Here is a 24,237-nt window from a genome sequence, read left to right as displayed (position 1 = left end):
GTGGTGTGGGTGTTGTTATCTGGTTGGAAAACCTACCAATAGGTGTCCTGGCAGTGACAAAGTCAGTCTTTATGCTTGGTTTGCCCTGACCAGCACGGTTGATGGCAGACACTCTGAAAGTGTATTCCAGGCCCTCAATAAGGCCAGCACAGGGATATTCAGTTGTGCGGACGACAGTGTCATTGGCTTTCACCCACAGCAGGCTATTCCTCTCCTTACGCTCTATATAGTAACCTGTGATGGGACTGCCACCATCACTCTCGGGCTTATCCCAGGCCACAAACATACAGTCTTTATTGGTCTTGTTGACGCGGCAATTGAGAGGCTCTCCAGGAACATCTGATGACAAAAAACAAAATTAATATGGTCTGTGTTGAAAAAACATGCCAAGTCTAAAGCTATTAAAGACAGTACTGTGGATGCATTTCAGTTTATCTTACCGAAGGGGAACTTTGCCACCATCCTCTCAGACTGAATAGGGTCTGACACACCAAAACGATTCTCTGCACGGATACGGAACACATACTCCTTCCCGGGGATGAGCTTCCCAAGTCTGCAACCGGTCTTCCCGCAGGAAGAGAGAGCCGTCACCCAGTCGCCTCTACTCACATCACATTTTTCCACAACGTAGTTGGTGATATTGCTGCCTCCATCCTCCAGTGGTTTATTCCAGGACAGGGAGCAGGCATCAGAGTCGATGTCACTGATCACCACAGGGCCCTCCGGTGGACCTGGGATGTCTGAAACGCATAGAATAGTCAGCTTTAAACTAGAAAAATCTCCATAATGAAAAGTTACTTAAAATCCTTAAAATTCTTTACCTTTCTTTAAATAATCTTATTATGGAATATACTGACCTCTGATGACAATCTTCAAGGCCTCGACCACCTTTCCGGAGCTGTTTTCAGCTACCAGGCTGTACTCGCCACTGTCAGTCCTGGACACGTCTTTGATAATCAAGACACACAGGTTGCCAGACTGGTGCACAGCAAGACGGCTGGACGGGACCACTGCATTCTCACCACGCATCCATTTGCAGGTTGGGGCAGGTTTTCCGGAAACCAGTGCTTCTACTCTGAGCTTGGCTCCAGCTCTGGCACCTGCTGTCTCTGGCATGACAATCTTTGGCTCCACTGCAGGTAAGTACAGTATTTGAATTATTAGATGGAAGAGATAATATATAGAAGTTGAGAGCAGCCTTGAGATCAATGATTGTCTTATTTAGTGTTAGCCCTTGATATTGCTATACTTCATGTTACCATAAAATAAATGAACATAAGATAATTTAACTGTTGTCTTTTCAGAGGCTAATGACTAAGACTACTTAATGATCTCTTATCAATCAAGAGTGACAACTTACACATCTGTTCCTTAATCTCGATTGGCTGCCTGGTCTCAGTGAATGAGCTCATGCCCATGATGTTCTTGGCAGCAACTCGGAACTTGTACCTCTTGCCCTCCTTCAGGCCACTGATGCTGATTGTCAAACCTTTCACTGTGGTGTAGGCATTCCAGACTTCCTTTTCAGGTTCTGCCTCCTCTTCATCCTCTACCACTGGAGGTGGTGGAGGTGGTGGAGGAGCTTCCTCTCCCTCTGGAACCTGCAGCAAATTGAGCACAATAATAGAACATAAAAGAAACAAATGCAATCAAAAATCAAAAGATAATAAATTAAATCAAGCAGTTGATTAAAGCAGTCAGAGAATAATTAGTTTGATGACATGACAAACCTCCACAGGTGCTGGTGGCTCTGGAGGTGGTTTGACCTCAATGTATTCAATTACATAACCATCTATCTTGGCACCACCATCCCTTGCAGGTTTCACCCAGCCAACCGTCGCACTGTTTTTAGTGATATCCAGAACCTCAATCTTCTCACATGGATCGGGCTTGCCTGAAAAGGGGAAATAAAATGGGTGTGTTGAGGTTCTTCTAATTACTGATGAAAAAGAAAAACACAGCACAGTGGGCAGCTATAAGATGTGTGTGAGCTCTTAGTTTTAGTGTCACAGTTTGTGATTAAGAGACAATACGTACTGACAGGATCAGAGGCCAGGTAGGAAGTGGGTGACACTCTGGGAACTCCAGAGCCATACTCATTGACAGCTGTGATTCTGAAGTAGTACTCGGTGCCTGGCATCAGACCACTGACTTTGAAGGGAATCTTATCCTTCAAAACTTCAGCCTTGACAGTTGCCCAAGTCTTGCGGTCGATCTCACGCTTCTCAACAATATAGTGAGTGACTTCGCTGCCACCATCATTCTCTGGAGGAGTCCAGGACAACATGGCTGTTGTCTGCTTTATATCAGTAGCCTCCAGGTTCATCACGGGTCCAGGAGTGTCTGTCAGAAAATAATGATTAGAGGTTTTTGTAGGATAAGTTTTGTATTTTATGATGTTGATTGCAACTAGGTTGTGTGCAGCATTAAAATGAAACAAGGACTCACCCAGAACCTTAACGTTCACAAACACAGCCTTCTCTCCAGCAGAACTCCTTAGAGTCAGGCAATATTTGCCAGAGTCGTCACGGGTACTATCGGGGATCACCAGGAAGGTCATAGTGTCAATGATGTCAACTTTTCCCTTCCTGGCTACATTGTCAATGCCCATCCTCCTCCAGAGGACTTTAGGAGGTGGTCTACCTCTGATGGTGGCACACAGTCTGATGGGACAGCCCGCTCTGACTGTCAGTCCTTGCTTAAGGTTGGCGTCCAAATCAATCTCTGGTGCCTCTGTTGGAAGAAACAGTGCAGGTGTTAGCTTGATGTAAATCTAGTCCACCATATTGTCATGTCAGACTATTAAGCTATTTAATTACCATAAAAGCATCTTAAATGAAGTTCTCACCTAGAATCTCCTTGGGGATCACAGCACCCTCCAGGTCACATGGCAGGCTCATGCCCACCTGATTTTGAGCAGATACTCTGAATTCATACACAAGATTTTCATCCAGACTTGTTACTGTGAACTCGCACACTACCAGCTGAGCGGCCACATTGCACCTCTTCCAACCATCATCTCCTTTCTTGGCACTTCCCTGTGCCCTCATCTCCACAACGTAGCCAATGAGGGGAGCTCCACCATCTGATACAGGTTTGGTCCAGCCAAGTGTGATAGTGGACTTTGTGCTGTCCAGGACCTTCATGTTGGTAGGAGGTGCAGGAGGCTCTGTAAGACATAAAGATGTGTGAAGATGAAGCCATTGACTTTGTCTATAGTAATCCCAACATTGGGTACATTTGTTGACAAATAGATAATAAACGCAATTAAAGCATTATTACTGGTTACATACCAACTGTGTCCTTGGCAGTGATGGCACGTGAAGCCTTGCTTGGGCTGCCAATACCAATTTCATTGACAGCCTTCACTCTGTACTGGTAGTCATGGAGGGGCAGGAGTCCAGTTACTGTGAAACGGGTTGTAGGGATTGGATCCTTATTGATAGGAGACCACCTAACAGCATGTTCTTCCCTTTTCTCCAACAGATAACCTATGATTGGTTTTCCACCATCCTTCTCTGGCTCTGACCATTGCACAGTCATCTCCTCCTTGGCGATCTTGGTGACCTCTGGTGCATCAGGAGCATCAGGTACCCTGAACTGGGTGCCAGCAACAATGGACTCACTTTGCACTGCAGGGCCAGGACCCATTTTATTCTCAGCACGGACTCTGAAGATATATTCATTACCCTCAATAAGACGGGTGACTTTAGCATTGTTGGTGATGACAGCGTTGGAGTGGACAGACCAGACTCCTCTCTTGGTCTCACATTTCTCAATAATGTAATTGTAGATTTCACAGCCACCATCATCCTCTGGAACTTCCCAGGCAAGATGGCACCTATCAGTAGTGATACCAGACACCTTGAGATCCCTGATTGGGCCTGGCCTATCCAGGACATTGACCTTAGCATGAGCAGAGCAGGTTCCTGCACTGTTTGAAGCAGTGACAACATATTTGCCACTGTCTGTGCGCCTGGCACCAGTGAGTAACAGCTTTGAGAAGTCAGCCCCACTTTCGATCTGGAGCCTTGGGCTCTTCTTCATCTCCTCTGTGCTCTCATCTTTGGTCCATTTGACATCTGGCTGGGGTTTGCCCTTCACTACTGCCTCAATAGGAATGGAGTCTCCTGCCTTGACCATAAGTGTTCCATCAAGTTTAATCTTAAGTTCAGGCTCTACAAGCTGTTCCTTAACCAATACTTCAGCTGTGGTTACCCAGTTGCTCTCACCTCCCTCATTCTTAGTCTGAACTCTAAATTGATAGATCTGGTTTTCAATGCACCTGTCAGCCATGAAATAAGTCTCTTTGATGGCACCCTTGTGAAGCCTCTCCCACTCTTCAGCCTCCTTTGGCTTCTTCTCAACATGATAACCGATGTTGCGACTACCACCATCGTAGTCTGGCTTCTTCCACTTCAGGAAGCAGAAGGTCTTGCCAATCTCAGAGATGTGGAAGTCAATTGGGTCACCAGGCTTCTCAATGGGATCAACTGCCAAAACAGGTGTCTTGGTCTCAGTGGGTGGACCAGCACCAATCTTGTTCTCTGCGCTGACACGGAAGAAGTACTCGCAGCCCTCAGTGAGAGGAGCCTTCATCAGACGCTTGGTGCAGTCACTGGAGACGACAGTCCACCCTCTCTGGCTGGGCTGACGGCACGCAATAGTGTACTGAGTGATCTCAGTGCCCCCGTTATCCTCAGGGTTCTCCCAAGACACCATGCAGGAGTTCTTCGTCACATACGCTACTTTCAGGTTCTGGCAAGCTCCTGGTGTGTCCAGGACATTGACAATAATGGTGGCCTGTGCTTGTCCACTACTGTTTTTTGCAACAATGGCATATTTACCATAGTCTGACCTCACTGCGTCATTGATGACCAGTTCACACAGTGGGTAGTTGTTGTTAATCTCAGTGCGCTTGTCTCTGGACAAGGCTCTTGCATCCTTGGTCCATGTGATCTCTGGGTCTGGTCTGCCCTTCACCCTGGTAATCAAACTTATGATCTGACCTGCCCTAACCGTCAAAGCATCGCGGCAGGACACATCAACAACAACCTCAGGCGGCACAAGGATGTCCTTTGCCAAGACAGTCTCAGCAAGCTCCCTGGGTTCACTGTCTCCAACCTTGTTGGTGGCCCTGATGCGGAATCTGTACTCCATTCCTTCAATGAGGCCTGGCACTCTGTAGGCACATATCTTGATGAGATCCTTGTTGATTCTGTCCCACTGGGCGGTTCCCGACTTCTGAGCCTCAACCACATAGCCTAGGATAGGACTACCTCCGTCTCTTGTAGGCTTGGTCCAGCAGATGTCCGCATAGGACTTGCTCCAGTCCTTCAGTTTAGGATTGCCAGGGGGTCCAGGTTTGGTGATGGCGCGTGTAGCCTTAATGGGGTCAGAAGTAGGAGAAGGCTCGCTGACACCAGCAACGTTCTCTGCAAATACTCTGAACTCATAGCTGTTGCCTTCAAACAGCCCTGAGACTCTGTATCTGAGATCCAGCACAGGAGTTTTGTTGACACGGATCCACTTTCCAGTCATTTCTCTGCGTTCAATCACATAACCACTAATGGGGCTGCCTCCATCATAGTCAGGCAGGGGCCACTGCACTGTCACAGCATTCTCTGTGATATCAGAGCACTCTGGCAGGCCTGGTGGACCAGGAGGGTTAAACATGTGCTTGGCAATAGTAGGAGGACTCTCAAGCCCTGCGCCAATGCCAATCTTGTTCTCAGCACGGACGCGGACAATGTACTCACGACCCTTCTCCAGCCTGGACACTTTGGCCTTGGTGCTGGTACCACTGGAACTCACGACAGACCAGGGCTCCCATGGTTTCTTCACATCCTTCTTTTCCACCACATAGTTGGTAATGGGTGTGCCACCATCATCCTTAGGTGCCCTCCACTGGATCATCATGTAATCAGGGGTGACCTCCAAGATGTTGACTGGCCCAATGGGTGGACCTGGAAGGTCCAGCACTGTGACGTGCAGAGCCACAGTCTTGCTTCCTGCAGGATTGGCCACAGTGAGGATATACTCTCCAGTGTCTCCCCTCTTACATTCAGGGATACTGAGGATGGTGGAGGATCCAGCAGACTCAATTTGATAGTGGCCCTCAGATATGATCTCCTTGCCATCACTCATCCATTTGGCGGTGGGGATGGGGATGCCTGTCATCTTGGCTGGAAGGACAACAATACTGCCAGCTTTGACAACAAGACCTTCAATAAGCTTCACATCCACTTCAATAGTTGGTGGCACTGAAGGAGGACAAAACATCAACAACATTAGGATGTTTTCATGCCTGAAAACAAGAGAAAGAACACCATTTGCACTAAAAATCAACTCCACTTCAATTTTGTTTCTTACATGTTTTCTCCTGGCAAGTGACAGGGACGCTAGTGTCAGGACGGCTTATGCCAATTGCGTTCTGAGACTTCACCCTGAAGCGGTAAGTCTTTCCCTCCACCAAACCAGTGACATGAGCATGGTTGTTGCTGACTGTCTTGAAGGTGACCCAGTCAGTTTGGCCATCTTCCTGGTGTTCCACAATGAAACCGGTGATTTCACTTCCACCAGTACGGTCAGGCCACTCCCATGCCAACCACACCTCTGTCTTATCTGCGTCTGTGTGGTGCAGGTTTTTGGGTGGGCCAGGGGGATCTTAAAGGTGTGGAGAAAACAACAATTAATTGCTGGTAATTGGTATACAATTGATATTCCAGTTGCTGAACTTTTTTTAGAATTCAGATCAGGCTCAAGAGTTAAATTACATACATAACATAATAATGACTTTTACTCACAGAGAGGATCGATAGCCTTGATGGGTGTCTTGGTCACCACAAAGTCACTCCTGCCAAACTGGTTCTCAGCAGCCACTCTGAACAGGTACTGGATTCCTTCCATAAGGTACATGGCCATCAGACTCAGCTTTTTATTGGCGGGAGAGACAGGCACCCACTGATCGGCAGCCACATCTTTCTTCTGCACAACATAATGGGAGATGACAGCACCCCCATTGTCCTCAGGGACCTTCCATGTCAGGTAGGCAGATTCACTGGTCACCTCGGAGACCACCAGGTCTCTGGGTGGAGAAGGTTTGTCTGGTGGGAACCCGAGTGGGTTAGAGTAAATATCAACATAAAATGTCCTCAATTTAAATATATTTTCCCTAGTGGAATGATGAAAAAACTAAGCTCCTGTTTGTAAATGTTGACACAATCTTTACAAATTGTTTTGTCCAAGACTAACCAAAACCAAAATTTATGATGGTTAACATTTCACTTACTCAGCACAAGCACGGTGACAGTTGCTGATTTCTTTCCAGCAGCATTCTCCGCGGTGATGGTGTAGTTGCCAGAGTCTGTGCGGACTGACTTCGGGATGAAGACTTTGCTGCCGGTGGCGGTGACAGCAACAGTTACGTGTGAAGGAATGTCACCATCATTCTTCTTCCAGCTGACGGTGGGTGTCGGCACACCCTTAATGGTGGCACTCAGGGTGATGTCAGTACCAAGCATTGCCAGGTGGTCACGTGCCATGTTGGCGTCCAACAGAAACTCTGGCGCCTCTGTGGAGGAAAATAGGAAGACATTACCGCATTTTGTATAAACAGCAAATGTAATGCATGCAATACTAAGCCAGCAGTTTAAATAATTAACAATGACACAGACTATTACCAGATCTAGATTGTTAACTTGTGAGCTAACATTTTTTTTTTTTTTTTTAGAGAATTCCTGATACAAATATCTGAAATAAATGTAAATATTATTTATCAGTTTTAGGTCTGTCCTTAACCTGCATTAGCCACAAAATCATCAGCTACATGTGTCTCATAATGACTAAGCCAAAGCATTAATTTCTACTGAAAAAAATTATACTATATATAATGGATAAAACCAAAGAGGAATTGTAAATCAATCACTTACCCAGTCTGTCGTGGACCTTGATGGTCTCTTTGACGTATGCAGGGTCAGATTTGCCAGCAGCATTTACGGTGAAGATCCGGAAGACATATTCCTGTCCATCGGCCAGGCCTGTCACCACATAGTGGAGGTCGGGACACTGCTCTGGCGTCTCATTGGCTGGATTCCACTCCACGGCACCGGGCTTCTGGTACTCAACGAGGTATCCAAAGATCCGCCCTTTTCCATCGTGGCGGGGCAACTTCCACTTCAGGCTGACTGAGTCCTTGGTCTTATCATAGGCCTCAGGGGTCACTGGAGGACTGGGACGAACTGTGAGGATGAAGTGTTATAGAGGACTGTAAACTATATGTTTTTAAAATATGTAAAGTAGCAACCAGTGTATGTATAACCTTCCTTTTAATTGACCCCAGGGAAGTTTTTTTTAATTTAACTGTATACGGATATAATACAAATACAAATAATACATGTTTTCAATGATTTTTGTTAAACTGACCAATGGGATCTTTGGCTAGGATGGGTTTAGAGGGTGGACTAGGGTCTCCAGTTCCAAGCTCATTCTCAGCCATCACCCTGAACTCATACTCGCAGCCTTCCACCAGGTCCTGGACTCGGTACTGGGTGGCAGGGTACAATGGATCTCTGGTGGCTCTGGACCATCTCTTGGCAGAGGGCTCCTTCTTTTCCAGGATGTAGTTAGTGATGGGCTTTCCACCATCACGAGGGCGGTTCCACAGCACGAGTGCGTTGGTGCCGTACACCTCTCTGACTGTTGGCATCTCAGGTGCCTCAGGGACTCCTAAAGGGTGGCCACAGAAGAAAAACTGGGTTTATCTGAGTGAAATCGATTTTATTCTGCAGAGCCCAAATTTATTTAGATGTGTAATCGTTTAATAAAAACTGTCTGATCTGTAGATTAAAAAAGAATCTGATGTCACACAAAATCAGGATAATTTTGTAATAGTAAATTTGTCTTGTTATTTTAGCTGCTTTTTGTAATTTTTCCAAGAGGATTTTGGCACAGTGATAAAGATAAATAAAATAGCACCTAGATTTAGATGTATATAATCAAGTTCATTTCCTGAAATAATTTCTGGGAGAACTAAAACAAGTGTTTACAGGATTTGAGCAGAACATACTGAAGAGATCTTTGGCTCTCATTTCCTCAGACTCCAGAGGGTCACTGATGCCGTACATGTTCTCAGCAGAGATTCTCATGATGTATTCCCTGCCCTCAGTTAGCTTGGGGATCTGAGAGAAAAACAAAAACAAAGAACATGTCAACATCTCCGAAGTCCAGAAACATGTTTTGTACTGGGATAAACATTCTGAGTTCCGGATGATTGCCGACTGGATTTTGGTCGACAATCCTTTCGGACATACCTTGCATGTGGTCTTGGTGGTGGCAGATGTCACCGTGGTCCACATATCTCTGTTGGTGTCTCTCTTCTCAATGATGTAGTTGGAGACATCGACTCCACCGCTGTCCAGAGGGGGTTTCCATGAGATTACCATGTACTCTCTGTGCACCTCGTCGAACACCACTGGGCCAACAGGAGGAGTGGGACGGTCTGCAGAGAGGAAATAAACAACGTAAATAACAAATCTGTAATGTTGCGATAAACTAATCTCTTTTCTTGTTTAGAAAAGCAAAAGTAATTGCAGTAATGCTTTTTATCTTTGAATTGCAGCTTTCAAGTCTGCCTCAGACAGTCAAATTTTAAATGTAAATGAATAGCATGAATACTCGTAGCGCCCTGCAGGCGTCAATTCTTAGACCTCTTACAATTATCAGTAATCCATAATTTAGTAGCTGCATCTTCATCTTTAGTTCCATTACATTTAATTCATGAGACTGGCTTATGTCAGCCTAAATATTCTACATGAGTTCTTTTTCTTTTTTTTTCTTCCAGTTATTATATGATTTGGCATTTACTTTGTTAATATATACTTGGGAAAATAAGAGAAAGGGAGAAAAAAAAATCTACATGAGTTCCATCTACATACCGACAACTGTGAGGTTGCAGACACCCTTTCTGGATCCAGTACTGTTCTCCACCACTACTACATATCTGCCACTATGCTCTCGCTGTGCCTTCATCAGTCCGAGCGACATGGTAGTCAGCGTGTTCTTGAACATGATGTGTTTGTCAGCCTTCAGTTCCTCATCATCTCGGTACCATGAAATGGATGGTGAAGGTTTTCCTGTGTAGCGTCCTTGCAGCAGGCAGCTCTCACCCACACGGATGATTATCTTATCGCGGAAGTCCAGCTCAATAGTTGGCGGCTCTGTAAGAACAGAAAATAGAAATTCTCTGTTATTTTGTTCAGCTGTTTTTTTTTAATCTGTGAAGATTAATTTATTTTCTGCTAATGATACTGATTTTCTTTTCTCAAATCTAAAATCTCTCAAATTGAACAGCAATAATTCAAGTCTGCAAAAGTAGTATTTTACAGACAAAATCATCCAAAACTAATGACTCCAATGTTGCCAATGATTCTGTAAACTAAATAAACACACAAAATGGTCCTGTTGGTAAAAAGTCCTCACCAAGTTCGTCCCTGCAGGTGATTGGTTTGGTGCTGAATGACGGCTTGCTTGGACCAACCTCGTTGACGGCAATGACCCTGAACTCGTAGGTGTCACCCTCCCTCAAGCCGTCAAATGTGTACTTCCTCTCCATCAGCTTCTCCTTTGTCAGCCTGGTATACTTGTCTTTGCCAATCATACGTGCCTCCAGAATGTACATGGTGATCTCTGAACCACCGTCGTACTTGGGCGCCTTCCAGGTGACGCTGATCAAGTCCTTGGTGACCTTGGTGACCTCAAGCTCCTCAGGGCGGTCAGGCACACCTGAGAGTAGCACATGTTTTATTTCTGTTATCTGAGAACTGTAACAGTTGGATAATGTACACGTCACTGATGACTGACAAAGGTGCAGAAAAAGATTATTAAAGAATCCTGACTTTTTTTTTTTTTTTTACAAAAATATCTTGTAAGTTGTCTTCAAATTAAGTAAAAATTCTGGCATTATCTTAAAATCCCTTTCCAATTTCAAAATTATGTTTTTAATGGCCTTGTTTCTAGATGCAGATTAGACTAGATTCTAGATTAGCAGTAATAGACCAGTGGTCATTATATTTATGTAATTAAACTCACTGATTGGTTCCTTGATGATAACTTCAGCTGCAGTCTCAACAAATGGCCCAATGCCGATGGCGTTCTCAGCAGCCACTCTGAAGAAATAGGCCTTTCCGGTGGTGAGCCCTTGAGCGATGGCATTCTGTCTGCTTGCAGTGAAGGATAATGAGGTCCAGGCCTTTCTCTCAGCCTCGCGTTTCTCTATAACATAGTTACTGATGGGAGAACCCCCATCGTTCTCGGGGAAGTACCAGTTGATCTTGCAGGAGTCGCAGCTCAGGTTCTCTGCAGTAAGGGGGATGCCAACGGGCCCAGGGACATCTAAAGGAGGACACAGACAGGTTTTCGATTTAAAAAATGCAAATATCAGAGAGTTTTGAGATGTCTCAATAATACACAAGAAAACATTTTACCTAGAACTTCCACGGTGATGTTTTTCGTCTTCTCTCCTCCAGCATTCTTGGCAGTCAACGTGTAAACGCCGAGGTGCCTCCTGACACAGGGTTTGATGACCAGAGCAGAGCTGATAGCTGTTGTCTCTACTTTAGCCTCAGGAGGCAGTGCAGCTCCATCTCTGCTCCAGGTGACCTCTGGGGATGGCTGGCCAGACACATAGGCGATGATACGGATCACGCCGCCGGCGTGGACCACCATCCTTTCCTTAACCGAGGCATCCAGATCCACCTCAGGAGCAACTGTGTAGATCAAATTTGACATTACATTCTGCTTTTTCCTACCAAACTAGATAAATACATCTTCAAAGGCCACACTGTTGAGAGAACAGGTTTGAAATGTGTAACACTGAGACTTTCAGAAAAACTCACTGGTTCTGTCGTTGACCTCAAGCACCTCTGGGACCTCTCCTGGCTCGCCATTACCAGCAGCATTGAAGGCGATCACTCTGAACTTGTATTTTCCACCAGTCTTCAGACCAGTGATAACAAGTCGAGTGCCACGGACTTCAGTCTCCTTGGCCTGAAAAAACACAAACATGGAGTTTCTAAGGATGCTCGTAAGCAAAGATCTATCTCTATAACCAAGTCGTATTCCTCGACCAGTGAGGATTTAGGATGTTGTGACTGATTTCCTCTCACCTTGACCCAAGCCTCAGTGCCCTCCTCCTTGTACTCCACCCAGTAACCCATGATCTTGGAGCCTCCGTCCTTCAAAGGAGGGATCCATTCCAGGTCCACTGTGGACTTTGTCCAATCAGAAACCTTTGGTGTCGGAGGAGAGGGTGGTGCTGCACGAGGAGACAGATGAGTGATTAACATCCTGCTCTACGTATTTGAAACTTGAAGTTGTCTGATTTCAGTGAGTGGCTCTTACAAATGGGATCTCTAGCGAAGGTGGGGTCTGTAGAAGCACTGGGAAGACCAGGTCCTGCTGCGTTGATGGCGATGACTCTGAACAGGTACTGGGAGCCCTCAATGAGTCCACTCACCACAAAGGACTCGCCCATGCCCATGGGACGGATGGGGTCGCGGCTGACACGCACCCAGCGTTTCCCTGTTGTCTCTTTTCTCTCCAGCCAGTAGCCGGTGATGGGAGTGCCACCATCGTCCTCAGGCTCCTCCCAGTTAATGGTCATGGAGTCCAAAGTGATGTTGCTGATGGTCGGCTTCTCACACTGACCAGGGACAGCTGCAGCCGGACAGACGGTAAGGATTATAGGTTAGAGGATTCAGATATTCATCGTGTATCAATACAACTGCAGTTTACTGTTTAATAAGTTCCATTACTTTCAGATACAAGAGGATATGGTCTGTGTACAGACTTCTTAAGTATTTAATATAATTTTTTTGTTCCAGTCTGACAATCAAAATCCATCTTAAACTTTAACTTACTGAAGAGGTTTCGGGCGACCTCAGGCTCGCTGTCCAGTGGCTCTCCAACTCCATATTTATTCTGCGCCATGATGCGAAACACATACTCGTGTCCTTGCATCAGATTCTCCACGGTCCAGATCCGGTCTTTGGGCTCATTCGTCACAGGGACCCAGGACTTCCTGTTGGCCACGCGCCTCCAGATGACATAGTTTGTGACTTTGGACCCACCATCATCCTTGGGTGGCAGCCAGGATAGTGTGATCTTCTCAGCTCCGATCTCCTCAAACTTGATGGGAGCAGAGGGAGGACCAGGCCGGCCTGAAAAAACAAAAAAACAAGTTTAGACTCTAGAAATCATCAGAGTTAATCATACCTGTAGATCAAAGTGATTTGTGTTCATGGAGCTATTTATTGCTTCTTATGGGCGTTTTTTTTCATGTTTTAAAAAAAAAAGGTTGTCCTTCAGTTATGATTAAATAAAACATGAAACTTCAGTGTAAAGATCAATGTTTTTGCCATAAAAAAAGTATTTTAAACATAATAGTGAGGATATTGTTGAAAAAATTGATTGTTTGTACCAAGCACATTGAGTCTCATCTCCTTGGAGGCCTTGCCAAGGCTATTGGAGGCCACAAGAGTGTAGAGGCCGGTATCGGGACGTTTGCCTTGCTGGATGAGCAGCGTGCAGCTATCATCCGATACGATCTTGTTGATGTGCTCGTCATACTGAACCTCCACCTTGTCGTCGGGCTTGTGGGGCGGAGCCTTGTACCAGGTGAGATTGGGGAACGGACAGCCACGGATCTTAGCCACAATGCCGATGTCGGAGCCCTGTTCGACCTCCATGAACTCCTCTAGCTCTATAGACGGAGTGCCTGCAGCGAAAAATGAGATTATGACACATTCTTTAATTTCAAATTTGAATTTTTATCAAATTTGTGCTAAGTTGTCAAGATTAGACATTAAGATTCCATGAAGCTGCAGTACTTTATATCAGTGACTGAACTGGCAGTCACTGATATAAAGAACTGCAGCTTCATGGAATCTATATATATATATGTATATATGTATATATGTATATGTATGTGTATATGTATATATATGTATGTATATGTATGTATGTATATATATGTATATGTATGTATATGTATATATATATATATATGTATATATGTGTATGTATATGTATGTGTATATATATATATATATATATATATATGTATATATGTATGTGTATATGTATATATATGTATGTATATGTATGTATGTATGTATATATATGTATATGAATCTTAATGATTGTGTACTAAATAGTCTTACAGGTCTGGTCCTGGATGACGATGGGTCCGGCTGTGGTTGAAGGTCGGCTGGCTCCGGCTGCATTGTAAGCCATCACTCTGAACTCGTACTCATCTCCCTCAGTCAGGTCCTCAACCTTGAACCTCGTGGTGTCCACATCTCTCCTATTACACCTGAAAGTCACAGACAGACATTCAAGCTTCAGAGAACATTCAGCAAAAAAATACCACAAGTACTACTACAAATAGAAAAACTAGGAGTCGCATGGATTATATATATATATATATATATATATATATATATATATATATATATATACGTATGTATATATATGTATATATATGTATGTATGTATGTATGTATATGTATATATATGTATATGTATATATGTATTTGGGTTGGGTCTTAGGTGATGGTGTACCTTGCCCAGGACTCCTTCCGGGTGCCGCTGGCATCCCAGCAGAGCAGATCCACACTGTAGTGAGTGACAGGTGAACCGCCGTCATTCTTTGGAGCCTTCCAGGTTAAAGTTACAGTGCCCTTCCTCACGCTCTGGATCTTCAACCTTGTCGGAGGATCAGGAGGATCTGCAGACACAAAAGATAAGATCACTCAATCATTCTAATTATTGTTGAGAAGAAGGAAAAACAAAATATGCAAAAAACCTAAAACTCAGTTCCTTATGAACTTTGAGGCACGCATTTTTATACACCTGTGTGATTTACATTGTATAGTGATGAAAAATGTATTAAGATCTTTTACATATATAAAAGTATAAGCATACTGTCAGAAAATACTAATCAGTAGAAGTCCTTAAGTAATTAATTTAAATTATACTTATATTACGAATTATATTAGTTTTAATATTATATTAAGTGTCATAATGCAGGTTTTTTTTTTTTTTTGTTATAAAATCTTGTGTCTGTGGACACAGTAGAAAACAGAAGAATAAATAATAAAAGTGAGTGTACGTACAAATTGGATCTCTGGCTTTGGTTCCTTCAATGGTCTCAGCGTATGGGCCGAAACCAAAGCGGTTCTCAGCCTTGATGCGGAACAGGTACTCCTGGCCATTGATGAGGTCTGGAACCACCATAGACTGAGCAGCACAGGCTGGGTTCACCTGAAAGAGTTGGACTTTATATTAGAGCATTTTCTAATAAATAACTTTGTAGTGTATTTTCCGCTGGAACAGTTAACAGTTAGCAGCAGGTTTGATCATACCTTGGTCCAGGCTTTGCCGTCTACCGTCTTCTTCTCGATGAAGTAGCTCTTCACTCTTTCTCCTCCATCGCACTGTGGAGGTTTCCAGGTAAGTCGGCAGGTTCCCCTTGTCACATCGCTGACTTTAAAGTCTCTTGGAGGTCCAGGCAGGTCTGCAGGTCCACAAACCAAGAAATTAAAGACTAAAAATTCTCACAGGTGAAAAAGATACCTTATTTTTTTTATTTAGGACTGCGTAGCAAGTATTGAATGAGCTTGTGACAAATAAAATCTGTTGAATCTTTACATACCAAGCACGTTGACTCTGACTTTGACCACCTTGTGTCCAGCGGGACTCTCTGCGTTGATAATGTATCGGCCACTGTGGTTCAGTTTGGATTCAAAGATCACAACCTCTGACGTTGTGTCAGTCGAGTGGATCTGAAAGGAAACCAGCACAATGTCAGAACTCACTGTATGACAGAGGTCAATTCTTATTAGTGTTCTAAAAAAGTTTCCATTCACACTTCCTCCACAGGCAGTTGTGGTTATAAAGATGCTTTTCAAGATACAATGCAGGTTTTTGTCCAACAAAGCAAATTACTTGGTACTTTGAATTTTATGCCTAAGTGAAAAAAAATGACCAGTTACATTAATTTACAGTCAGTTAAACTCTGAGGGGTCTGACCTCTGAGTCGACAGGAAGTGTGTGCAGTTCATTCTTCTTCTCGGTCTCAGCGGTTCCGTCAAAGGTCCAGGTGACTTTGGGAATGGGTCGTCCGGTGATAGTGGCAGGAATCCTGATGGTCCTTCCAGCTCTGCAGTTCAGCAGGTCATGAGCACTGATGTCCAGAGTCACCGTTGGCTCAACTGGAGAGCAAACACACACAAAAACAACACTTTCAGACAGCTGATATCATCAACAGAAGCAGTGCCTGTATTAGGAGCAGATCCACAGTCTGACTGATGTGTTGCTCTTACTCAGGATGTCCTGAACTATGATGTCGCCGGTCTTGGCGGGCTCCGAGTTGCCAGCTGTATTCACAGCGTAGATCCTGAACTTGCACTTCTTGCCCTCCTTCAGGTCTGGGACAGTGATTTCAGTGGATGGGTGGAGCTTATCAGCAGGGTTCACCCTCCTCCAATCAGGAGAGCCCTCCTCATGGACTTCGATAATATAACCCTTGATGGGGCTTCCGCCATCTCTGTCCGGGGGGCTCCAGGTGAGTGTGATGCTGCTCTTGGTCTTGTCTTTAACCTCGGGAGATCCAGGTGGGCTGGGAACATCTGAGAGAGGAGGTGGAATGTCAGACTTTATAATGTAAAATATTTAAATTTCCCTGTTTGCATAAGGTCTTAGTTAATAACGAAAACCTTAATAGGGTAACACTCACTGCAGGGATCCACAGCGAAGCGGCACTCAGAGGCTTCGCTGGGTGGTCCAACACCTGCAGCATTGCAGGCTGCAATCCTGAACTGGTACTCAGTTCCTTCAATGAGCCTCAGCACAGTATACTGCAGACCCTTCACTGCCGGTTTAGTGACTGGAGCTCGGTTGACACGACCCCAGTACACAGCGCCACGCTCCCTCTTCTCCAGCCAGTATCCCTGGATGGTGGAGCCACCATTATCAAGAGGAGGATCCCAGGTCAGGGTCATGGTGGTTGCTGTGGCGGCAATAATTTTGGGGTTACGCGGAGGGCCAGGGAGGCCAAACGGATCCCTGAGCTGGACTTTCTCTGAATCGCAGCCATCACTGACACCATACTTGTTCTCAGCTTTGATCCTGAACTGGTAGGTACCATTCAGGTTCAGTTTGTAGACCTGCAGGAGCAAAACATTATTCTTTTTTACAGTGCAACATAAGATGAAAACACATGATTATGACGATGTAAATACATTTATTCTGAGCCTATATTTTATTGATTTGTTATTTTGTGATCATTTTCACTAATTACATTGAAAATAAAGACTATTCGGGAACTTGGTTCCTTGTTTCACACTAAGTTTGACCACAACCAAAGATCACAGAAACATTACATTTGGGTTTGTTTAATGTTCTCACACTCTTTCAAAGAAAACATCATTTACATTAGGCTATTAGTCTATTGAGTTTTGAAAGTGAGTTAAACCTTTTAAGGAAGTCTGGAGTTGGGATGAATATCTCTTCTGAGTGACAATTGAGTATCTGAATCACCAGCTGGTTAAAGAAGCTATAACTCACCCCAAATCTCCTGTCGATGAGGTTAATGGTCAGAACTTCAAAGTCGGACTTCTTCTTGCTGGCGTCTCTGCGCTCCACGATGTAATTGGTGATCTCACTGCCTCCATTGTCCTCTGGGGCATCCCAGGTCAGGTAGCATGATTCTGCCTTGATGTCTGAGACTACAACGTTTCTCGGAGGAAGAGGGCGGTCTGAAAATGCATGGTGGGGTTAATGTAATGCTCATTATGTTGAGATGATAAAACAATGGAAACTAAACCTGACCTGAACTGACCTGGAAACTACACATTCAAAATTTTGTTATTTGTAGATGTTCTTACCAAGGATCTCGACATGGATAACATGCTGAGCTTTGCCGTAGCAGTTTTCAGCCACCAACTTGTAGTTGCCCTTGTCCTGTCTGATGGTGTCTGGGATGGCAATCCTAGTGTTTATAGTCGTCCGGTTCACCTGAAGATGAGAAGGCAAAACACAAATGAATCGTACACAAGGCAGTTTAAATGTACTTAACAAACATCAAAACTCTAAGCATACTCTAACCTGGATCTGGCCTGTAGTTGAGATATCATTCTCTGGAACAAAATGTTGGACATACAGAATGAGCAAATTCCATGCCCACATGAATGAATCAGTTCTCACCTCCTCAGTTTCCATTGTCATCTTCTCTTCATCAGGCTTCTCAAGTACCAGATCGTCCTTCATCCATTGAAATGTTGGCAGAGGAAGTCCCTTCACCTCTGCTGGGATGTCGATAGCTGAGCCTTTCTTCACAATGATGGCATTGCTCTTGAAGAACTTCAGGATGGTGATGGTTGGAGCAACTGTGGACAAAAAAACATGTTTTTTCAAGAGTCTCACCTGGCCAGATCAGCCTCACAAAATCAGGTTTCTTTTACAAAAGTGAGTTCCGTACTTTCATCATCCATGATCTTGGCATTGATGGGCTTGGAGGGATCTCCATCCCCAACCTCGTTCACAGCTTTGACGCGAAACTGGTACTCTTGGTTCTCTGACAGGTTCTCAATGGTTCCGCAACACTCTGTGAAGATCTTGCGGTTTGCCACATCAAACTCATTGCTGTCAGACCTCATCTTCTCAACATAGTAGCCTCTGATTGGGCTGCCACCGTCAGTGCGAGGTGGTTGCCAAGCAAGGGTGATGGTAGACTTGGTTCTTTCAGTGTAGTGCAGCTTCTCTGGAGCAGAGGGAGTACCTGGAATGTTGTGGAAGAGTTCAGTCAACACTTAAGAATGGTGACTATGAGGAGTAACAAACCCTCTATGCTGTTTCTTTGATATATCCATCCATCATCTGTACATATTCTATGTACGCCGCATAATCCTCTGCAGGGTCGCGGGGGGGCTGGAGCCTATCCCAGCTGACTTAGGGCGAAGGCAGGGGACACCCTGGACAGGTCGCCAATCCATCGCAGGGCCACACATAGAGACGAACAACCACACTCTCATTCACACCTACGGACAATTTAGAATGATCAATTAACCTCAGTATGTTTTTGGACTGTGGGAGGAAGACGGAGTACCCGGTGAAAACCCACGCTGCACAGGGAGAACATACAAACTCCACACAGAAAGATCCCAGGCGTCCCAACCGGGACGCGAACCGGCGATCTTCTAGCTGTGAGGCAGCAGTGCTAGCCACTGGGCCACTGTGCAGCCCTCTTTGATATATTTTCTCTGAAAAATTGTATGATGTTAAATGTCAGTCAAATTTTAATGGAATTACCTTTGGGATCTTCGGCAAGGATGGGTCCCAGGTCGGCTGGAGCTCCATCGCCGTACTTGTTCCTAGCAACAACCCTGAAGTCGTACTCCTCGCCGGCCAGAAGACCTTGGATGTCGCACTTGCAGGAGGCAGTTTCAATGGGCTGGCGGAAGAGTTTCATTTTGGCATCCTTTCTCAGCACCTCGTAGCCGATGATGTCACTGCCACCGTTATCCACGGGGTCGGACCACGTGATTGTGATGTTCTTCTTGGTCACCATCACTGTCTTCAGGTCAACCACTGGTCCGGGAACATCTACAGAGACACAGGCCAGTATAATTGTCAGCTGTCATGTGCCTCGTTGTGCGTAGGATTTCTTGCCCTATAAGATTCATATTTATGATTCTTATAAACTCAGTGTAGTTTTTCTCTCATTTTTCAAAACATTTTATGTATGGGATCTACTGGACTTTTGAATGTGAAACCTTGATGCTGTGTATTCATTCAACACTGACCCATAACGTCCACTCTGGTTTCAGCAGTCTTGGTGCCACTGCTGTTGGTGCCAGAGATCTGGTACTTTCCGTGATCTGCCCTTACAGCCTTCTTGATAAACAAAGTGCTGTTCTTTCCCTCTGTTTCCACAATCATACGTTCCTTGTCGATTTCTGCTTCATCTTTGACCCATTTGACTTCAGGTTGGGGTCTGCCAGTCACTATGGCGGGAAGCTTCAGTGGCTCGCCAGCCTTGATGATGACACCGTTCTTTACGGAGGAATCAAATTCCACATTTGGAGTTTCTGAATGACAGAGACAGAAATATTATGAGTAGGCGTTTTTCTAGGCAAAACAACTGAAAGATTGTCTTTTCTTAGTGCTAAAAGCATCCAAAATAAATGTCTTGTTCTTCCCTGTTAATAATAAAACCATCAGTACCTTGAGGCTCTATGACCTGGACAGGTTCAGTCACACCAGGAGCTCCAGGGCCGGCATCGTTGACTGCGATGACACGGACATAATAATCTGCTCCTTCGGTCAAACCGGTCACAGTGTATGTCAGCTCTTTACACCTGAACTCTGTGCTACGAGTCCATTCTTTCTCTCCGACCAAAACCTGTGATTAGAAATCAAGGTTTTAACATCACAGTTCCAGGTAAAAAATTCACAAAATTTCCAACAAGTTATTTTGCATCCAAGAGTCAGGTACTGTACTCATTTTCTGTACCTTCTCAACATGGTATCCCAGGATGTCTCCTCCACCATTGTACAGAGGAGGCTTCCAGGCCACGATAATAGAGTCCTTCCCAGTGTCCACGATCCGTGGTGTGGGTGGGCCAGGAGGCACTGGATAGGAGAAAATGTGAGAGAAAGAATTAACTCAATTCGCATAATGAAAGTTTGTGTTCTGCAGCACACAGCCAAACAGTTGGTTTTGGGAAATATCTTACAGTTTTTCTTTGGTGTCTTTTTTGGCCTAGGCATATTTTAAGTAATTTCAATAAATTATAAAACCTACTACAGCGAATACTTTGAAGTAAAAATAAACAGCTGCCTGGAAGGACAGAAATCCAACTTAAGTCTTGACACTATGCCTTGGGAAATGTTCAGCATGAACAGTTTAAACCATGCAGAAATACTGGTTTGGTCATTTTAAGTTGTGTTTACATCATGCCAGGTTTTATTTCATAATCACTGTATTAGAAATGGAAGAAACCATCTCATCAGAATTTGTGAAAAGTACTTATTTGTTTCAATTTAATGCCTGCATTTACTTATTCTAGATAATTTAATTGCTTAGCCATTAGGGTTTGCTATCATTAAAGATTAGCTTTTTAAGACAGGGACAATGTTGAAGCCCTTGATAAAAGCCCAGAATAAAATGTATCAAATGCTCTTCAGAAAGTCTACTGGGATTAGGTATTTTGTAATTATTGGGCTGATCTAAAAGACTTCAGCAGTCTAACATTTTTAAATCACGATGATCTGACAGAAATTACAGATTCCCAAAGATTGAGCCTCCATTAAGAACTTACAGATGGCGTCCATGGCAATGGTGCGTTCGGTTGGCTCGCTGAAGGGCCCAGGCCCGGCCAAGTTCTCGGCACACACTCTGAAGATGTAGGTGAGTCCCTCCATCAGGCCGGTGATCTTTACCTCCAGAGAGTTGAGGAGGGCGCGGTTGACTCTGGTCCAGTGTTTGCTGTTCACCTCCTTCCTCTCGATCCAGTAGCCCAGGATTGGGCTGCCGTTATCCTTTGGTTCATGCCAGGAGATGTGGGCACTGCTCGCTGTAACCTCATGGACTCTGGGGGTGTTGGGAGCATCGGGAGGATCTGAGAGGGGAGGATAAATGTGATTGATGCAATTCTCATTTTACATTACTGGAAAAAAGGGAACAGGATAAAGGGTCATTCATTCTTCAAGTGCTGCGAAAGTGTGTGTATATATGTGTATATGTGTATATATATATATATATATATATGTGTATATATATATATATATATATATATATATATGTGTATATATATATGTGTTAATTTTCAGTTCTCTGCTCACCAAACTGGTTCTTGGCCACCAGTGGGTCGGAGATACAAGCTGGCCCGCAGCCGAACTTGTTCTCAGCAGTCACTCTGAAGATGTATTCCTTCCCTTCGATGAGTTTGGTGACAGGGAAGCTGGTGCCCTTTAGGGTGGAGGTGATGGTGATCCAGCCGATCTCATCGTTTTTGTTGTCCTTCTTCTCCAGGATATAGTTCAGGATCTCACTGCCACCGTCATCCTCGGGAGGCTCCCAGTTACAGATGACCGAGGTGTCCCTGATCTCATCGAAGATGAAGTTAATAGGAGCGCCAGGTTTGTCTGTGACAGAGCAGAGTCAGGTCAACATTGAATCTCAGGAGGATTGAAGGAAACTCAAAGAAGAAATAAATGTTTTACCGAGGACGTTGACAAAGCAGGTGGCAGAGGCAATGCCATGAGTGTTCTCCACCTGGATGGTAAAGTTGCCATGGTCGGCCCTGACGGCATCACGGATCATCACAGCAGACTGACCCCTCTTGGTCTGATCCATACCCAGACGCTCACGCAACGGAGTCACAAACTCCTCCTCTGGTTCAGGAACCTTAAAGTAATGAAGGAAAGTGTTATTAATTCCTTTAAAATATTGAGAATAGAAACACACAAGAATATTCAGGACACACAGATGTCACACACCTTGGCTTTCGTCCTCTTCTTCTTGATGATAGGGACAATCGTTTTGGCTGGCTCTTTGGTGACATCCTCGTTATTCCTCATCCAGGTGACCTTCGGATATGGAGACCCCGAGATGTAGGCATCAATGCGGATTTCTTCACCCTTCTTAATGCAAAGACCAGACTGCACACGAGCATGGAGGGTGACCTTTGGTTTATCTGAAAGTGGAAGTAGAGTTATGAAATGTAGGCAATTTTTATTTACATTTAAAGCTCAAAAACACTTAAATATATATATGTTTTGTAGTATTTCTTACCGACAGGGTCTGCAGCCTTGATGGGCTGTGAGCTGCGGGATGGCTCACTGACTCCGGCTGCATTCTCTGCTCTGACCCTAAACTGGTACTCCATGTCCTCCTTCAGGTCTGTTACAATGAATGAGAAACCGGGGACCAGGCTTGGGGTGACCCTCTCAAAGCGGTCACCATCCTTTTCAATCTTCTCCACAATATAGCCTTGGATGGGACAGCCGCCATCATTGTCCGGAGCCTTCCAGGTGACCATGATGGACTTGGAAGTTGGATCGTGGGCTTCCACCTGGATCGGTGGGTCTGGTTTCTCTGTGGAGTACATGTAGCATCTCATTTTATTGTCAAGATTTTGTGATATAGACAGTTTCTAAGACAGAAAGTAACAGATAATTGTGTTGCGTCAGGTTAATTTAAAAGACTATTCACTTGTATTGACCCAGTTTTACAGAAGATTTAAAAAAGACTTAAGTCTAGCAGATCTGTGAGGCTGTACTTGCTAATATCAGTATGCTAACATGATCACACTAACAAAAGAGTTAAATCCTATCTGATGTTACTGAGTTGAAAACATGACTTACGTTTGACTTCCTCTGTGAGGACGGGGTTGCGTAGCTCTAGATATTGTCCGGCTCCGACCTTGTTGATGGCCTTCACTCTGAAGTAGTACTCGCAGTTGGTGTAGAGTTCTTTGACGATGTGGGTCATGACGTTCTCTCCAGACATGACAGGCATGTAGGTCTTCTTGGAGGCTTCGCGGCGCTCCAGGGTGTAACCGACAACCGGGGTGCCACCGTCGTCCTCTGGGGCTTCCCAGCTGATCTTGCAGGAGTTCTTGGTGATGTCACTGGAGGTGATGTCTTTACACTGACCGGGGAGTCCTATGGAGAAGCAAAAATGTGTCACGAGATAATATCTCACTAAATGAGATTCCTCCATTGACAATTATCAGTAGGAAAAAAAAAAAAAGTGAGTGTTTTACAAAAGGACATCATTAATGGACTGCACACGTTTTACAACATATAACACAGCACAGTGCTATATATCTTAAGCACAGTTTTATGGAGGAAATCTTACCAATGACTTTGACGTTGACAGTGCCGGTGGCGGTTCCAAGGCTGTTCTCCAGGGTGATGGCATAGGCGCCGGTGTCGGCCCGCGTGCACTTGAGCAGCTCCAGGTGAGCGCTGTTCATCTCCACTGTCATGGATAAGCGGTCATCAGCCTTGCACTCGATCGCGTCCTTCTGCCAGACCATCTTGGGTGTCGGAATCGCTCTGTAGGGGATCTTCAGGTGCAGCTTCTCACCCTCAATCACAACCACATCCTGTGCCTCCAAATCCATGGTTGGAGCACCTTGGGACCAGAGGACAGGATTATTATTTAAATTA

The 24,237-nt window shown here is 44.7% G+C and overlaps 1 protein-coding gene and 3 long non-coding RNA genes across 4 annotated transcripts in view; 3 read left to right on the top strand and 1 right to left on the bottom strand.

Moving 5' to 3' along the window:
* The window catches only part of LOC119025426, a 68,078-nt gene extending 56,396 nt beyond the window's left edge, over nucleotides 1-11,682 (top strand). Inside the window, exons 11-17 of the long non-coding RNA XR_005076818.1 lie at nucleotides 1,040-1,139; nucleotides 6,809-7,047; nucleotides 7,334-7,467; nucleotides 7,974-8,130; nucleotides 11,116-11,189; nucleotides 11,283-11,411; nucleotides 11,526-11,682. This is a non-coding gene — a long non-coding RNA (uncharacterized LOC119025426). The remainder of the gene's footprint in view (nucleotides 1-1,039; nucleotides 1,140-6,808; nucleotides 7,048-7,333; nucleotides 7,468-7,973; nucleotides 8,131-11,115; nucleotides 11,190-11,282; nucleotides 11,412-11,525) is intronic.
* Nucleotides 1-24,237, bottom strand: part of ttn.1 (titin, tandem duplicate 1) — a 172,815-nt gene that overhangs the window by 51,128 nt on the left and 97,450 nt on the right. The window contains exons 127-174 of the mRNA XM_037108979.1: nucleotides 23,924-24,202; nucleotides 23,428-23,727; nucleotides 22,856-23,158; nucleotides 22,561-22,757; nucleotides 22,285-22,468; nucleotides 21,904-22,206; nucleotides 21,381-21,680; nucleotides 20,573-20,691; nucleotides 20,284-20,461; nucleotides 19,863-20,147; nucleotides 19,369-19,662; nucleotides 18,539-18,838; nucleotides 18,265-18,446; nucleotides 17,946-18,075; nucleotides 17,626-17,816; nucleotides 16,796-17,225; nucleotides 16,383-16,688; nucleotides 16,090-16,271; nucleotides 15,713-15,842; nucleotides 15,423-15,574; nucleotides 15,174-15,321; nucleotides 14,620-14,785; nucleotides 14,220-14,371; nucleotides 13,478-13,774; nucleotides 12,918-13,217; nucleotides 12,400-12,714; nucleotides 12,165-12,313; nucleotides 11,895-12,045; nucleotides 11,484-11,765; nucleotides 11,089-11,391; nucleotides 10,480-10,782; nucleotides 9,936-10,217; nucleotides 9,312-9,499; nucleotides 9,068-9,179; nucleotides 8,425-8,727; nucleotides 7,932-8,240; nucleotides 7,292-7,573; nucleotides 6,807-7,106; nucleotides 6,373-6,666; nucleotides 3,294-6,263; nucleotides 2,849-3,169; nucleotides 2,449-2,733; nucleotides 2,038-2,343; nucleotides 1,731-1,894; nucleotides 1,361-1,601; nucleotides 858-1,133; nucleotides 441-740; nucleotides 37-339 (exon numbers count right to left, since the gene is read on the bottom strand). Coding sequence (XP_036964874.1) covers nucleotides 37-339; nucleotides 441-740; nucleotides 858-1,133; nucleotides 1,361-1,601; nucleotides 1,731-1,894; nucleotides 2,038-2,343; nucleotides 2,449-2,733; nucleotides 2,849-3,169; nucleotides 3,294-6,263; nucleotides 6,373-6,666; nucleotides 6,807-7,106; nucleotides 7,292-7,573; nucleotides 7,932-8,240; nucleotides 8,425-8,727; nucleotides 9,068-9,179; nucleotides 9,312-9,499; nucleotides 9,936-10,217; nucleotides 10,480-10,782; nucleotides 11,089-11,391; nucleotides 11,484-11,765; nucleotides 11,895-12,045; nucleotides 12,165-12,313; nucleotides 12,400-12,714; nucleotides 12,918-13,217; nucleotides 13,478-13,774; nucleotides 14,220-14,371; nucleotides 14,620-14,785; nucleotides 15,174-15,321; nucleotides 15,423-15,574; nucleotides 15,713-15,842; nucleotides 16,090-16,271; nucleotides 16,383-16,688; nucleotides 16,796-17,225; nucleotides 17,626-17,816; nucleotides 17,946-18,075; nucleotides 18,265-18,446; nucleotides 18,539-18,838; nucleotides 19,369-19,662; nucleotides 19,863-20,147; nucleotides 20,284-20,461; nucleotides 20,573-20,691; nucleotides 21,381-21,680; nucleotides 21,904-22,206; nucleotides 22,285-22,468; nucleotides 22,561-22,757; nucleotides 22,856-23,158; nucleotides 23,428-23,727; nucleotides 23,924-24,202 — 14,547 coding nt within the window. The remainder of the gene's footprint in view (nucleotides 1-36; nucleotides 340-440; nucleotides 741-857; nucleotides 1,134-1,360; nucleotides 1,602-1,730; nucleotides 1,895-2,037; nucleotides 2,344-2,448; nucleotides 2,734-2,848; nucleotides 3,170-3,293; nucleotides 6,264-6,372; nucleotides 6,667-6,806; nucleotides 7,107-7,291; nucleotides 7,574-7,931; nucleotides 8,241-8,424; nucleotides 8,728-9,067; nucleotides 9,180-9,311; nucleotides 9,500-9,935; nucleotides 10,218-10,479; nucleotides 10,783-11,088; nucleotides 11,392-11,483; nucleotides 11,766-11,894; nucleotides 12,046-12,164; nucleotides 12,314-12,399; nucleotides 12,715-12,917; nucleotides 13,218-13,477; nucleotides 13,775-14,219; nucleotides 14,372-14,619; nucleotides 14,786-15,173; nucleotides 15,322-15,422; nucleotides 15,575-15,712; nucleotides 15,843-16,089; nucleotides 16,272-16,382; nucleotides 16,689-16,795; nucleotides 17,226-17,625; nucleotides 17,817-17,945; nucleotides 18,076-18,264; nucleotides 18,447-18,538; nucleotides 18,839-19,368; nucleotides 19,663-19,862; nucleotides 20,148-20,283; nucleotides 20,462-20,572; nucleotides 20,692-21,380; nucleotides 21,681-21,903; nucleotides 22,207-22,284; nucleotides 22,469-22,560; nucleotides 22,758-22,855; nucleotides 23,159-23,427; nucleotides 23,728-23,923; nucleotides 24,203-24,237) is intronic.
* Nucleotides 12,346-13,022, top strand: LOC119025427. The gene is made up of 3 exons (XR_005076819.1): nucleotides 12,346-12,484; nucleotides 12,602-12,731; nucleotides 12,882-13,022. It is a non-coding gene; the product is annotated as an uncharacterized LOC119025427 (long non-coding RNA).
* Nucleotides 20,373-22,222, top strand: LOC119025428. Its single transcript, XR_005076820.1, has 4 exons — nucleotides 20,373-20,500; nucleotides 20,594-20,707; nucleotides 21,338-21,469; nucleotides 22,094-22,222. It is a non-coding gene; the product is annotated as an uncharacterized LOC119025428 (long non-coding RNA).

This window comes from Acanthopagrus latus, chromosome 9 (genome assembly GCF_904848185.1).
Source record: "Acanthopagrus latus isolate v.2019 chromosome 9, fAcaLat1.1, whole genome shotgun sequence".
Taxonomy (NCBI): domain Eukaryota; kingdom Metazoa; phylum Chordata; class Actinopteri; order Spariformes; family Sparidae; genus Acanthopagrus; species Acanthopagrus latus.
Note: the sequence above shows the minus strand (reverse complement) of the source record. Positions and strands in the feature narration are given on the sequence as shown.